Source organism: Macrosteles quadrilineatus, unplaced genomic scaffold (genome assembly GCF_028750875.1).
Source record: "Macrosteles quadrilineatus isolate MER2022 unplaced genomic scaffold, UCM_ALF_1.0 Scaffold_5__1_contigs__length_97177068, whole genome shotgun sequence".
Lineage (NCBI taxonomy): Eukaryota > Metazoa > Arthropoda > Insecta > Hemiptera > Cicadellidae > Macrosteles > Macrosteles quadrilineatus.
Window position 1 is genome coordinate 97160005 of NW_026542598.1, and position 17065 is coordinate 97177069.

Below are 17065 nucleotides of genomic sequence, written 5' to 3' on the forward strand. Positions count from 1 at the left end.
GTATAAAACAGACCTTAAGAAAAATATTAGTGAAAATCAGAGGTCTCTATCTCAAGCCAGTACAGCATGGCAGTCATCTATATATTAATACGCAAGCAGTTTTCTTTTCACAGTCATAGCTCAAGAACCGCTTGATGGATTTTAATGTTTGAGGTATCAAATTAAAGGTACATATTTTCATGTAGATGTGCAAATACGTCTCAGAATATTAAGAAAGGGCATCACTTAAGTACAGTTAAGGGCTAAAGTTTGGAAAGTGGCGCCATCTGTTGACATTTGATTAAACTCATTTCCCTTTGTTTACAAATAACATATGGACGTAGTTTGAAATAGTTTTTAAGGTTAACCACAAACTGCAGGACTTAAAACTTCCATAGAGCAAAGCTGGAATTTATATTGTGTTTCAATCTGTTAACTAAGTCTGGTTCATAATGAAGAGACTAGACAACAAAGTGTTTAAGAATAAATATTTAATTCTTTTTAGTTTTTAAGTTTGACCAGCAGGACTTATTTATTCCAGAGCAAAGCCGGAATTCCATATTTTTATCTAAACATCTGTTAACTATATCTGTTTCTTAAATAAAGAGTTTCCTATCAAGACTTGACAACAAATTGTTTGTAAATAGGTGAATGTATTTACGTTACATCATATTTTACTGAATTATCGAGTTGTTTTGGTTACAGTTTGGTGTGATGAAATAAATGTTTGAAAGTGATTATTTCCAGTGCAGTTACATCACAATATCATGTAATTTACAATGTGTATAACAATTCCGTTGTAGTGTTTTCTGTTGTTTTGTTGACTTTCGTAATTCATCTAAATTTAAAATAATATGCTACCAGTAAGACGAAGACTGTGAGTGGCTGGAGGAAACGTGAACGTGGCCGCTTGCATCAATCTCCCAATGTATCATTTTAAGATTACAGAGTTTCAACCATTGTGTGGGATATGTCTAACCTTCACAAATGAACTTTAAATATTTACATTGTGGTGGCTTACATTTTAAGCAAAAAAAAAGAGTCTGGCCTATACAGTTCAACGTTACTCTTTGTTGCCATAAATGAGAGAACCATTTACCTCATCTTCGGAATTCACCATACTTTCAGGAACTTATTGGAAACTCCCAATCTGAAATCAGGGCTGTGAGGCTTGGATCTAGAAATTATTAGGATAAAATTTGTCAATTCAATTCCGCCTTTGCCATGGTCAGCTCTGAAGCTCATTTAGATGAGAGGATCATACCTAGGGGATCTACAATTTCAAGATCCATGACACTTGAAAGGAAAGATTCAATGATAAAATATGTGGGAAAAAGGGTCACATTGCCAACCCATTTGCCCAATCTTTTAAAACTGTGGCAAAAAAGTGTAGGGACGAGAGCTCCGAGGAGTTATGGGAGATTCTTATGTACATAATAAGTGACAAAATAATTGGCTTTCCTCGCTACAATGGTGCGACCTGTATAAATGTTGCCGCTATTTTTAAAGCTGAAAACAGAGGACCACCAGACAAAAAGCATCAGTCATAGACTTTAGAATTACTCTTTGATTGAGGTCTTGCTGTTTATGTTTTTAGTTGTTTATTTTTTTTATTACAAGTTGCAGTTTTGCTCGATTTTGAGCAACAGGTTATCTAGTTTTATTAAATGTATGAATAAATACATTTAATTGGGTTCTCTTCTCTCAAGTTGAAGAAAATCTTAAATGTCTAAAATTTTTAATAGGATGCTATAAAGACTAGTGTATAGTTTCCAGATTGACACTATACCCCAGTAATTTATTAAAATTTTAAATTTCTTTATATAAAACAACTAACTATATTCTATGCATTGACACTCGTGTTATGTTTATTAAATTTCTTATTAAACTTTGAAATAACTGAAAACTTTTTTAGTCAGTATGTTCTTTGTGCCAACTTATCAACCATTGTTTACATAATTTCTTTGTTAAAATACAATTGTTAGAAAATGTTAGTGAACATGACTCGGTTTATTTATCAGGGATTGTTGTTCATGCAGTGTTAGCTAATAATTGACGTTTTATAGACAGGTTGACTTAAACAGAAGCAATATCTGGATTCTTTCAGTCTCTCATCAAAACTTAAAAATGTTAGTGGTGTATAATAGTTCTACAGACAAAAGCACACATCATAAACTGTTCATAAACATATTCAACAATAGATACTTTTAAATAGTTTATACTTTTCAATGAAATGGCGACCATACAAAGTAGGTATTTTAAGCCAAGTGTGAATGGGGTTGAGTGTAGGATGAGTGGCATACAGTATCAGTACTGATCACAACAGCTTTGACTTGTGTTGGTGTGTATGTGTATTTGTACACACTGTTGTGGCAGTGTGGATGCAGGCTGTACCCAGTCCCCATTATCACTCTCCCTCCTGTCTGTCCCTTATCCCTATTCCCTATCCCTTCCCTTATATTGACCCAGGAATAGTGTTCCCCCATTACAACAGCTCTCTCAGTCTTCAGTCTTATCCAAGGTTCAATACAATATTCTACATCACCTTACCTGTTTTACATAGTAGCAAATAAACATTATCTAACTTATTTATTTTAATATAATTGTCCTTTGCTAAGCACTGTGGGAAGATAAGTTAGATACTTACCATTCTGTTTAATAATATACCTGGATCTATTCAAGGGTCATTATAGGCTTGAAAAATAAAGTATCAAATGCAACTTTAATGATAGGCCTATTACAAAAATATTACTGAATAAATAAACGGTGAGCATTTTTTCGTACAAAAATGCCGTGTATTATCGGTTCAATATCGAAATACTAAGTAACGATATTATTTAGGATCAAATGGGTTCGATTCAATTGATTGATGGTTAAAAATGAATGTAAATTGTAATGAACACCATTACAGCAACAATACGTGGTGCTTCCATCGGTGTTCTTGATGTAGTGGTTAGAGCATTGGGCTGATAACCAAGAGGTAGCGAGTTCGAAACCTACCGGTGGCACTAACTTTTTTCTTAGTTTGAGAACTACTAGAATTTGAGGCATTTATAATTTTATTTTATGAACAGAACTATATTTTATTTAATTAATATATATATGAATTTGAACAGATGGTGTTTTGGCCTCTGGGGACATCAAAACGAAAAATTAAATCGGTCCCGGGTCCAGGTCTTACCATGAGACCTATGGTAATAGCTTATTCCCTATATGTGCAATTTGCTAAAAATAAACAAACCTATTTAAATTCAAGAAAATTCTAAAAGAGCATATAATAAATCTAGCATTATATTCTTTTGATGAGTTTTCCACCTGCCATAAATAGAAATAGTATTTTTATTTTAAGTATTCTGACACTATTCACTGTACCACCAATGTACATGATTTTTATGACGAATAAAGATGTTTGAATATGAATATATGAATAATATAATACAAAAAATTTAATGATATTGTTTATTAATGATTAGCCTACATTATTTTTTTATTGGTAGTTTTATCGTATTGTGATTAGTTTAATTCACTGTTTTACAAAAATCTATCTTTATTAATTATTGGCACATAGTTGTGTATCATGGCTTTGTAAAGGTCTGATGTTTGTGTGTTTATAAAAATGTTAACATTTGGGATTGAGAATGAGACTCTCAGAGTTTTTACACTCCCATCTTCTAAGGCGATGCTGCTGTACCTAGTTAATTATTCCTTTCTCCCTCAATTGACTTTTAAATGAGTCTAGAAAGCTGCACTCATTACAGAAACCATGAGTTCACAGAGGAAATGGGGCTTCAAACTGTGTTTGCACAATAAAGTGAAATTTAGGATATGGCTCTGGACTTTTTTATTATAAAATAAAACTGCGTTAGGGCCTGGTTAGGGCATAAAGTTTGTTCAAAATAGTGATTCAACAAATTATTAATGGGAGGAAGTAATTGAAAACTAACTGAATGTTATGTATAATTAACGGGATTCCAAATATCATCATCTTTACCATTTCTGATTGTTATTAAAATACTGTAAGCATTAGTTAGAAATAGTTAATGGTAGATCATTGTTAACGTTATTGCTATTGGTTTTGATCTCACACACGCAAATCAACATGTTTGAACAATTTATTCATGAGCAGTTTGCTAAAATTGTTCACCAAATTTCTAAATCATTCATAAAATCAGATGGGTTTCTGTCAAAATTTATCAAGCAACATAATTACAGCCAAAATGATATTTATTAATAATATTGTTTCTATAAATTATGGTACCATAATATAATGATAGGTTTGACCCTTGTCTATTCAATCTTCCCCTGCCATCCTCACATGTCCTCTCCCCCATCATCAACTGTGCTAGCATCACTATACGACCACCACCTGTATAAACATGCAAGTGTGTGTATTGTTAGAGATCTGTTTGGTCTCAAATTAAGTTCTGGTTATTGCACATTGCTGGTTTTTATTATGTTTTATGTTTGTTACAGGACTAAAATACCTACATTCAGCCAGAATTCTACACAGAGACATAAAGCCCGGCAACCTTCTTGTTAACAGCAATTGTGTTCTAAAGGTGGGTGTTAAACATTATTTTACTTTATCTGTTGTATCTAATTTACTGATAGTTGGTTATCTTCTAATATGTAGGGATAGACGAGATTGGATTTTTAGTTCGAGACGAGACAAGACGAGATTTTTTATTTCTCATAAAATTTCGAGACGAGATCGAGACGGGATTTCCCTTCTCATACACAACGGGAAATGCACGTTCAAAATTTTTACCTGATTTTGTAACTTTGTTAGATGACTGTTTAAATACAAAAATAATGATAATAGGCAAGAATATTTACAATCTTTTATTAAAAAACATCAGCATAACATTTTTTTTATTAATCACGCTTAACTTATTAAAAATGCTTACGATTAGGAAACATAGTGATATCAGTTAGGATAGAGTTCAACTTATCCTAAAATAAAATAAATCATAAAATAAAAGCAATATTAGTTTTTATAAAATCGTTACTTGTTTTGACTTTTTATAGTAATAAAACATTCCACACACTGCTTACACTTAACAAAACTTCTCAAATGTTATTAAAGTAATATTATTAAAATAATTAAAGTAATTTTTACATTTAAAGAATTAATTAAATAAGAACGCCTTCGCAAAGGAAACGCAACTACAACACGCTCCTGTATTGCGGGTATTGCATTGACTTTCTGCAGGCGTTTTTAATTTTTTTTTTTTTTTTTTTTTTTTTTTTTGTATTCTCGTCTCGATAAAAATCTCGGTCAAAAAGAAATCTCGTCTTGTGTAACAAGATTTAAAATTTCCCGAAAATTTCCCGAAATTTCGAGACTTGACCATCCCTACTAATATGTATTAAGTGTTATTACTTTTCATCTTAACACATTGAGTCACCGAGGACCGGCCGCCCAATGCGCGCAGAGCACATGCACAATTTATTGACTTTGGACATTTATTGGCCTTTTTCTTTTGTGTTTTTGCTTTTCATACGAGACGAACACAAGATTTTATAGTTTATTATTTTATTTTATACAGGATGATTGATATAAGTGTGCCAGCTGGTTTATTAAAAAACTATAAGAGATATCAAAAAAAGTTAAATGGTAAGTGCCTTAGACTTTTTATTAAAAAAATGTTTGTCGAGTCGAAAAAAATATTTTAGCCGCCATTTTTCCAATATAGCAGCCAACTTTGATTTTTTTTATGGAACACCCTGTATTTTATGATGTATTCCGGTAGAAAATGTAATTTTAAGACAATTTTACTCTTGTGTTTTTTTTTTTCATAAACCTAACTGTTTTAAAGATAATAATGGTTGAAGTTATGAAATTTGTAATAGTTTTCGAATAAAACAGCTGGCATGCTTGCTTAGGCCTTTATTGAAACTCTTTCTCATGCCGAAATTTCAAAACTTTAACCATTATTATCTTTGAAACGGTTAGGTTTATGAAAAAAACACAAGAGTAAAATTGTCTTAAAATTATATTTTCTACCAGAATACATCATAAAATACTGTTCCATAAGAAAAATCAAAGTTGGCGGCTATATTGGAAAAAGGCGGCTAAAATATTTTTTTTTTACTTGACTGCATTTTTTAAAATAAAAAATCCAAGGCACTTACCATTTAACTTTTTTTGATATCTCTTATAGTTTTTGAATAAAACAGCTGTCACACTTATATCAATTACCCTGTATATACCTTTAACAAAGATGGACTTCCCAATACCAAATTGTTATCAGCAGTTCCTAGATTCACTGTTATTGTAATAAACAATGGTTGGGAGGGAGGAAGGTCATCAATTTGAGACACCTTACGTTGGACACCATGTATAGTTGTAAATATTAGTCGTTATAGTGCTATTTAACATTTTTAGTTTAAAAAACAGTGTTTGTGAGACCCAAAATTGAGTATTTTCATCAACACAAGATAGTCCCTCAATATCACAGGTTCCAAATAGTGAAATAAATCGATCAAAACTAATACGGTTTCTTAAAAAAAATAGATTTTGAAGAAAATAGTAAAATTTATGTTTGCCGCTCAATTCAAATGTGGTAAATTCATTTTGTCTCATCTTTATATCTTTGAGCAGGGAACAACTGCTCATAACACTGTTTTTGATCTGGATTCTCACTTCTGGCAACAAAAAATTAGATTTTATGTATAAAAATGTCAGGCACCGGGGAAGGACCCACTATATTTACCGCACTCATTGTGTTAATATACTCTATCGCTGTTCATCTATCCTCTAACTAGACAGTGCAGTAATTGATGTCGAGGTGTATTGCAGATCTGTGACTTTGGCCTGGCACGTGTAGAGGAGCCGGACCAGTGCAAGAACATGACTCAGGAGGTGGTGACTCAGTACTACCGAGCCCCAGAGATCCTCATGGGTGCCAGACACTACACGGCCGCAGTAGATGTGTGGAGTGTCGGATGTATCTTTGGTGAACTGCTTGGTCGCAGAATATTGTTCCAAGCGCAAAGTCCAGTACAACAGGTGAGCTGCTCGCTTTGGATCACAGAAAATGTTTACATCCTTTCCAATTTTTGTGGTGGGAATCTAAAAGTAATACTTTGGAGTATCACCTTGAAAATTTACTCAATTTGTTTTTTCTTAAAAAATATATAGAATATATATTATATTGAGTCTTAGTACAAAAGCGTTCTGCTTTTTTGTTGTCCAGTTTTGGGACCAGGCAGCATAAAATCTTCTCCATCAGGGAATATCAAGTGATAAGGTAGTATCAAATAACGCAAGGCCAGATTTAAATGGACCCTATGCTCTGCTTGTGGTGCAGGCCTCGGGCATATTGTTTTGGGGGATATATAGAATACTTGGGAACCAGGAAAATGAAACGGCCCTCGCTTGGGAAGATGTAAAAAACAGGCGTAAACAAGTGACTTCCGGAAGAATTTGAACTAAATATTTTGTATTGTCTGCTTTGAAACAAATAATTCTTTGTCAGTTGTCACAAAATAATTGTACACATATGGATGATAAGTGTTAAAGACAGTAGACAATTTTAATATTGTTAACAATCATAACAGTCTAGTATCAAGTATTTAGAAGTGATGTAGTGAGGTGGTGGTGGAAAGGCCTGGAACAGTGTTTATCTCTGCTTATTGATGTTAGTGTTTTTTCCAAGTCATGACTTAACAATGGTTAAATTGGGTTTTAACACTTATTATGTAATAGCATTCAAATCTTTTAAATATGTCTGATATGGCAGTGAAATAGTAAATGTTTCCTATTATAGCAACAAAACCTTGAACATTTTCCATGGTTGTTATTTTGTGATCACATCAAAATCATGATTAGCTCCTGCGATCACGTTGAAATTGTTATCAGTTCTCAGACTAGAGACTGTATTCCCTCACTGGAAAATTTTAAGTGCGTTTTTAAGCATTAATCGTACTGTTTACAATAACAAAACATGACCAGTGACATAATTTGTAAATTGTAATTTGGGGGGGGGGGGGGGGGGCTTTGTGGTGCGGGCACTTAGACGCCCGCCTATGTCTAAATTTGACCCTGAAATAATGAGTAGGTTTGATATTTTATTTTGACTTGTGAGAAAGGTAAGTACAGATTGAAATTATCCCTCAATCAACCACAACAAAACTCAATTATGCCACTTACAACAAGCCATTACCTCATCAATAACTAAAAAATAATTGTTTGAACTTGAACAAACATGGTCGGTTAAAATTTGTAATTTCATACATTCAATAGTTTTGTATCAAGTTTCTTAAAATTGTTAATTTTGTCCTATACCAAATAATTTCTTTATCATTAATCACTCCTCAGAAAGTCATCCTTAATCTATAATGATAGGACAGGCCTAATATTGGCTCAACTTAACTTATTTGTATAATTCCATTAATATATTGTTCAGTAATTAATCATGAATAATATCCTTAGCCTATTTTTGAACAAAGCCCACAACCAACTCTATTAATATTTGATAATTTGCAAAAACATATTCATGACATACATCATTAAATGTAAAGGTGCGTCAACACTTGACAAACAATGTTCGCTAACATGTCGCTGTTTGCCAGCGAACGTTCGATGTTCGTTAAGTGTGGATGCATCGCGACGAACGTTCGGAGAGCGAGAGTGGGAGTAGGGTGTCGCAATTATTGTTAAGCCTAAATGTTCGCTCCATGAGCAAACTTTTGTCCAGTTCAGAGATAGCAGCCCTTTGTGTTGTAGCCAAATTTGTGTTAAAAGTATATCAACTATATGATGGTGACTGCAACACAACGTGTTTACCATCAAAAGCAGCTAGAAAGTGGTCGAATTGCTACTTACCTACTTCGATATTCGTTGGCAACCACAACCCATTCTTCAGCTGAAGACGGCGTCTTTACATATTAGCAAGATAATGCACGAACTAATGCTGATAATGTAATATGCAGCAGAAACAACAGTACAATCAAGTAAAAGACGACGCCTACGCACATCCATCTTAACTCGAAAAACCTAAATACTTAGTTTAGAGTGAACACCATATTTTTTCTGTCGAACAGTTTAAATATTGTTCCAGCAATTGTTCGGCAAACATTCAGAGAACACTTTTTCCTAGTTCGGCGTACAAACGTACATTTTCGTCGCAAACGTTCGCCAATTGTGGGTGCAGCTTAAGAGAATTGCAATATAACAAAATTTCATATAATATAATTAAAAACTACTCCTTAAGGAATCTAAATCAAGTGATCAGTATTATCATACCATGTGTTCAACAATAGACTCCTGTGAACATTCCAGAGTGACTTCCAAAATGTGCAGTTGCTAATAGGCTAACTACACTTTTTAAAGAAGAAACCAGATTTTATCTAGTTCATCTCTTGAAGAAAATTTAATTAATTAACACCTCAAGAGGACATAATTTCAACTTTTATCTTCAAACTTAAGTTAACCTTTCTTTTTAAAACTATTAGTAAATTCAGTGGACATTTTGGACTTACCTTTTGGACGACACCATAATTTGATTTCATCGTTGGAATATTGTAAGTTGTACCTTAATTATTTTGACATTAGCGAACGTCATTAGCCGTTATTAAATGACAGAGTTTCTGAAGCGAAAAGATAGAGCAAATTCCATAAATTAGCGTGCATTACCTATATAAAAATGAAATCGTCTGCGTTATTTGTGTTATGACCCTATAAAAACTGTACATTTCTGTAATGTGAATTAAATTTTAATCTTTTTGTCATTTGTAACCTTTTTATGAAACCTATGGTTTTTGAGCTATTAACACGTTAAGTGCCACGCCGCCCCGATCGGACCGGCACAGGTAGGCCGGGCGGAGTGACGCGCCGCTCCGATCGGGGCGGCGCCAGGGTTTTGCAGTGTTTCACCAAATCGCCGCTAGAGTTCACTGGTGGACTACTAGCGGCAATCTGATGAACTTAATCGGTAAAGTACATCCCGTGCCTCACAGATGGCGTTGCCGTAGCCTTGTATTGCTGCCACAGCCTTCTGTAGGGACTTGTAAATTTGGTCTAAAAGCGCCGGTCAAATCGGACCGGCGCGGTTTGACTTCATGTAACTGTTGTACATTTGATTTGATATAAGTTGTAATGGACTACAAATACACCACTAATAGTAATAATTTACTAAAGCTAAAAAAGTAATTGTTATTTGACCTCAAAAATAATTCATAAATATCTTTCCACAGTAATTAAATCACATACTATTTGTCATTTTTGGGTGAGATTGAAAAAAACATTTTATTTTTATAAAAATTTATTGACAGAACATTTTTAACTATGTTATAACAAAAATACAAGATTTAAATTCATGGGCAATGCCGTGGAAAATACAAAAGTGTATGTTGCCTTATGCCATAGGTGTAAAAAAAATCATTTTTAAAAACAAGATACACCACTCACTTTAATTCCCCATTACGGTGAGTATAGTTTTTTGCTTTCCTGAAAATAAAAATGTTTATAATGTCGACCAGTAACGTATACCCGTCCCATACCATTGGTATTTTTTTACAAACATAGAAGTGACAACACCTGTCATTGGCGAGCTCAAGCTGTTAATTATCTCTAGTCTTCATTGTGTTATGTCTCGCTGATCTCATTACTTTGCAATGGTTCCCTTGAATTGTGTGCTAGATAAGGTTTTCTTAATTTATTTGAAACTATCACAGTGTATTCATCTCATCAAGATTAGAAATTTGTATTGATTTCATTTTGTAATATCACTACAAATACAATTACTGATTGACTGCGACATATTTTTGTTTATGACATGTTTTTGTTCATGTTTTCCAAATTAGTGGAGGATTGGGGGGTTTTATTTAGCGTAACCACATGCTACATTATCATTGTGTTTGCTTAGGGTGGTTTTTGATTTGAAAAAACTATTCTTTGAACTTATGGACGGCTTTACTTCATTTGTAGAGCTCCAAATCTCAATCTGAAATATAAAAATGGTTTAAAAGCTGTAGGATTTTCCCCAGTGATAAGTCTGTGTTTATTTTTTACATTTGCCTAAAGAGATGTTTTATTTTTAGAATCCCCATCATATCCATCATCAGTGCACCCAAATCCCAAGATTATTCCACAGCGTTCAACCATCGTATGCTTTCACTTAGGGCGAACAAGTCACTTGTGTTGTTGTATTACTCAACATAAGTAACTTGTATTTTTGTGTGTCTACTTTACATACAAATTATATTTTTTTCATTTTTCTTGTATTTTCTGAAAGAAATTGTTTTTGTCTTACATTGAGCAGGTTTATCGACCCATCCCTATCCAGAAACAATACAACGCTTGTTGTGAGCCAGTGCGATGTTCTCTTGGCTTGTCTTTCCGCTTACCCCAGTTTAGAATAATCGTTTTAACTAAAAAAGAACTCAGTTTTAAAAAGTTTTCTCTTCTTAGTACCTACATATCACAAATCCCAATTGTGTTAACCCTTCTAATATTACTCTCTAGTAATGATATCTTTTTTGATTGACAGCTGGAGCTGATAACAGAGTTACTTGGCACACCATCACTAGAAGACATGAGACATGCGTGTGAAGGTGCCAGATCTCATATGTTGAGACAGAGAGTCAAGCCTCAGTCGCTGTCAGCTCTGTACACTCTCTCCTCCCAGGCCACTCATGAGGCTGTGCATCTCCTTTGTCAGATGCTTGTCTTTGACCCGGTAAGTTTATAAGACATGCGTGTGAAGGTGCCAGATCTCATATGTTGAGACAGAGAGTCAAGCCTCAGTCACTGTACACTCTCTCCTCCCAGGCCACTCATGAGGCTGTGCATCTCCTTTGTCAGATGCTTGTCTTTGACCCGGTAAGTTTATAAGACATGTGTGTGAAGGTGCCAGATCTCATATGTTGAGACAGAGAGTCAAGCCTCAGTCACTGTACACTCTCTCCTCCCAGGCCACTCATGAGGCTGTGCATCTCCTTTGTCAAATGCTTGTCTTTGACCCGGTAAGTTTATAAGACATGTGTGTGAAGGTGCCAGATCCCATATGTTGAGGCAGAGAGTCAAGCCTCAGTCACTGTCAGCTCTGTACACTCTCTCCTCCCAGGCCACTCATGAGGCTGTGCATCCCCTTTGTCAGATGTTTGTCTTTGACCCGGTAAGTTTATAAGACATGTGTGTGAAGGTGCCAGATCTCATATGTTGAGGCAGAGAGTCAAGCCTCAGTCACTGTCAGCTCTGTACACTCTCTCCTCCCAGGCCACTCATGAGGCTGTGCATCTCCTTTGTCAGATGCTTGTCTTTGACCCGGTAAGTTTATAAGACATGTGTGTGAAGGTGCCATATCTCATATGTTGAGACAGAGAGTCAAGCCTCAGTCACTGTCAGCTCTGTACACTCTCTCCTCCCAGGCCACTCATGAGGCTGTGCATCTCCTTTGTCAGATGCTTGTCTTTGACCCGGTAAGTTTATAAGACATGTGTGTGAAGGTGCCATATCTCATATGTTGAGACAGAGAGTCAAGCCTCAGTCGCTGTCAGCTCTGTACACTCTCTCCTCCCAGGCCACTCATGAGGCTGTGCATCTCCTTTGTCAGATGCTTGTCTTTGACCCGGTAAGTTTATAAGACATGTGTGTGAAGGTGCCATATCTCATATGTTGAGACAGAGAGTCAAGCCTCAGTCGCTGTCAGCTCTGTACACTCTCTCCTCCCAGGCCACTCATGAGGCTGTGCATCTCCTTTGTCAGATGCTTGTCTTTGACCCGGTAAGTTTATAAGACATGTGTGTGAAGGTGCCAGATCCCATATGTTGAGGCAGAGATTCAAGCCTCAGTCACTGTCAGCTCTGTACACTCTCTCCTCCCAGGCCACTCATGAGGCTGTGCATCCCCTTTGTCAGATGTTTGTCTTTGACCCGGTAAGTTTATAAGACATGTGTGTGAAGGTGCCAGATCTCATATGTTGAGGCAGAGAGTCAAGCCTCAGTCACTGTCAGCTCTGTACACTCTCTCCTCCCAGGCCACTCATGAGGCTGTGCATCTCCTTTGTCAGATGCTTGTCTTTGACCCGGTAAGTTTATAAGACATGCGTGTGAAGGTGCCAGATCTCATATGTTGAGACAGAGAGTCAAGCCTCAGTCACTGTCAGCTCTGTAAACTCTCTCCTCCCAGGCCACTCATGAGGCTGTGCATCTCCTTTGTCAGATGCTTGTCTTTGACCCGGTAAGTTTATAAGACATGTGTGTGAAGGTGCCAGATCTCATATGTTGAGGCAGAGAGTCAAGCCCCAGTCACTGTCAGCTCTGTACACTCTCTCCTCCCAGGCCACTCATGAGGCTGTGCATCTCCTTTGTCAGATGCTTGTCTTTGACCCGGTAAGTTTATAAGACATGTGTGTGAAGGTGCCAGATCTCATATGTTGAGGCAGAGAGTCAAGCCTCAGTCGCTGTCAGCTCTGTACACTCTCTCCTCCCAGGCCACTCATGAGGCTGTGCATCTCCTTTGTCAGATGCTTGTCTTTGACCCGGTAAGTTTATAAGACATGTGTGTGAAGGTGCCATATCTCATATGTTGAGACAGAGAGTCAAGCCTCAGTCGCTGTCAGCTCTGTACACTCTCTCCTCCCAGGCCACTCATGAGGCTGTGCATCTCCTTTGTCAGATGCTTGTCTTTGACCCGGTAAGTTTATAAGACATGTGTGTGAAGGTGCCAGATCCCATATGTTGAGGCAGAGATTCAAGCCTCAGTCACTGTCAGCTCTGTACACTCTCTCCTCCCAGGCCACTCATGAGGCTGTGCATCCCCTTTGTCAGATGTTTGTCTTTGACCCGGTAAGTTTATAAGACATGTGTGTGAAGGTGCCAGATCTCATATGTTGAGGCAGAGAGTCAAGCCTCAGTCACTGTCAGCTCTGTACACTCTCTCCTCCCAGGCCACTCATGAGGCTGTGCATCTCCTTTGTCAGATGCTTGTCTTTGACCCGGTAAGTTTATAAGACATGCGTGTGAAGGTGCCAGATCTCATATGTTGAGACAGAGAGTCAAGCCTCAGTCACTGTCAGCTCTGTACACTCTCTCCTCCCAGGCCACTCATGAGGCTGTGCATCTCCTTTGTCAGATGCTTGTCTTTGACCCGGTAAGTTTATAAGACATGTGTGTGAAGGTGCCAGATCTCATATGTTGAGGCAGAGAGTCAAGCCCCAGTCACTGTCAGCTCTGTACACTCTCTCCTCCCAGGCCACTCATGAGGCTGTGCATCTCCTTTGTCAGATGCTTGTCTTTGACCCGGTAAGTTTATAAGACATGTGTGTGAAGGTGCCAGATCTCATATGTTGAGGCAGAGAGTCAAGCCTCAGTCGCTGTCAGCTCTGTACACTCTCTCCTCCCAGGCCACTCATGAGGCTGTGCATCTCCTTTGTCAGATGCTTGTCTTTGACCCGGTAAGTTTATAAGACATGTGTGTGAAGGTGCCAGATCTCATATGTTGAGGCAGAGAGTCAAGCCTCAGTCACTGTCAGCTCTGTACACTCTCTCCTCCCAGGCCACTCATGAGGCTGTGCATCTCCTTTGTCAGATGCTTGTCTTTGACCCGGTAAGTTTATAAGACATGCGTGTGAAGGTGCCAGATCTCATATGTTGAGACAGAGAGTCAAGCCTCAGTCACTGTCAGCTCTGTACACTCTCTCCTCCCAGGCCACTCATGAGGCTGTGCATCTCCTTTGTCAGATGCTTGTCTTTGACCCGGTAAGTTTATAAGACATGTGTGTGAAGGTGCCATATCTCATATGTTGAGGCAGAGAGTCAAGCCTCAGTCACTGTCAGCTCTGTACACTCTCTCCTCCCAGGCCACTCACGAGGCTGTGCATCTCCTTTGTCAGATGCTTGTCTTTGCCCCGGTAAGTTTATAAGACATGCGTGTGAAGGTGCCAGATCTCATATGTTGAGACAGAGAGTCAAGCCTCAGTCACTGTCAGCTCTGTACACTCTCTCCTCCCAGGCCACTCATGAGGCTGTGCATCTCCTTTGTCAGATGCTTGTCTTTGACCCGGTAAGTTTATAAGACATGTGTGTGAAGGTGCCAGATCTCATATGTTGAGGCAGAGAGTCAAGCCTCAGTCGCTGTCAGCTCTGTACACTCTCTCCTCCCAGGCCACTCATGAGGCTGTGCATTTCCTTTGTCACATGCTTGTCTTTGACCCGGTAAGTTTATAAGACATGCGTGTGAAAGTGCTAGATCTCGTATGTTGAAACAGAGAGTCAAGCCTCAGCCTCTGTCTTGAATTATTCTCCCAAGTAGAGGTGTTTGGGGAAAAAAATCTATGTTATAACTAGGATTTTTATGTCCTAGGACGCTAGGCACAAGCCTGTAACTGTTTTTCACATTATCTCAGGCTAGACCTAAGGGTTACGGCATTATTACTTAGATAAAATCCATTGGTGATTTGGCGGGATTTGAACCCGGCTTGCTCTAACCCCTGGAATCTATAACTAGGATTAAAAACGAACTCAACGATATAAAAAGTGACTGTATTTCTGATCAATATTTACAAGAGATAGAACAAAATTGGACTAACAAAACAGTCAGCTGATAATAAATAAACATTCATATCATCTGTAGTATGACTATTACAAATAACAAAAGGCAGGCATTTTCAACACTTTTGCCAATCTGTTAACCAATGCTGCCCAAGCTGCCTCTTTGCTTCGTACACGCAAAATACAGAGCTATATTGGTTCAAAAAAGTTGGCCGCCAAAGGACAAATTTGGTCCTTATTAAAAAAAAAAAAACCCCCTATTGTGTGTACTTTATAATATAGTCCTGGGTTTAGGTATCACCATGAGACCTATAGTAGCTATAGCTTATTCCCTATACAGAAGACAAACCCAATATACTCCGGCACTCTAGTGATCCCCGGGCGTCTTTTGATTGATGTGGTGGGTGATTCAAGTTAAGAAACGTTATTGTGTCACAGTTTAATTCTCAGTGTCTTGTGTGACTGTATTTAGGATCTTCGCGGTAACAGAAACATAATAATCGCGATCACGGCAAATTCATTGTCCTTTTTCATCACTGTCTCCCACGATCGTGGCAAAATTTTAATAATCTTTTGCGGCTGTCCTGACATGGTAAATAATTCAGACAAAATTCTGATCATACCTGTCGTGTGACATCATCATTGTCTTCCGCGATTGCTGCGAATTAATTATCATTTTTCAACCTCATAGACATTAATTTCGTGTTTGCGGCCTTGTAGTCATGGTATCGTCCTGCAGTCGTGGTTAAATCCTGACCATTTCCCTTGATCAGGTCAAAATCCTGAATACCCCCGCTGAAATGGAACACGAATTCATTACATTTTTCGGCCCTGTAGTCATTATCATCATCTCCCACGGCCATGTAGAGATCATCTTCGACACCCACAGTCTTGGAAACGTCAACGTCGTTATGCGTAATCGCGTGATCTTTGTAGACGTGTAGGGTATTGTTATCAGAATCAACTTTTGACAATGAATTCTCTATACTGATACCAATTTCCGACTTTTGACAATGAATTCTCTATACTGATACCAATTTCCAAGTATCGGTGGTGTTAAGAATCAACACATCCCTATTATAAAAATTGTTTGGCACCGATAAAACACTTGTTTAGTGCAATTTAAAGGGTTTTTATTGATGACATTTCCAGTAATCCGATATTTTACATCTACAAAAATAGTGGAAATGTGGGTCCTTTCTCAGACTACACTTATTCACCAATGTTGTGCTTAAGTCTCAGTCTGACTCAGTCATTTGTCGTGAATGTTGTAGGACAAGAGGATCAGTGTAGTAGACGCACTGGCTCACCCGTACCTAGACGAGGGTAGGTTGCGCTACCACTCGTGCATGTGCAAATGCTGCTTCACGAGTCCCAACGCGATGCGGCAGTATACCACGGAGTTTGAGCCTGTTACGCCTCATCCTTTTGACGACCTGTGGAACGTAAACTTACATCTGTGCAGCAGGTCAAAGGTAAGGACAATTTTAGCCAACATACATGCAACACTCTCACTTCTTTACCAATGTTGTTTGTTGGTGGAAATATTAATTGTTTTCAATTTTTCCTTCCGATTTTCATAAGAGAT

The 17065-nt window shown here is 37.5% G+C and overlaps 1 protein-coding gene across 1 annotated transcript in view; it reads left to right on the plus strand.

Annotated features, from left to right (window-relative positions):
- Positions 1–16952, plus strand: part of LOC128995821 (serine/threonine-protein kinase NLK-like) — a gene marked incomplete at its 3' end in the record, with an annotated part of 121759 nt that extends 104807 nt beyond the window's left edge. Inside the window, 5 exon segments of the mRNA XM_054420839.1 lie at positions 4453–4538; positions 6782–6991; positions 11475–11663; positions 16752–16917; positions 16920–16952. Of these exon segments, the coding sequence (XP_054276814.1) occupies positions 4453–4538; positions 6782–6991; positions 11475–11663; positions 16752–16917; positions 16920–16952 (684 nt within the window).
- Between the last annotated feature and the right edge of the window lie 113 nt (positions 16953–17065).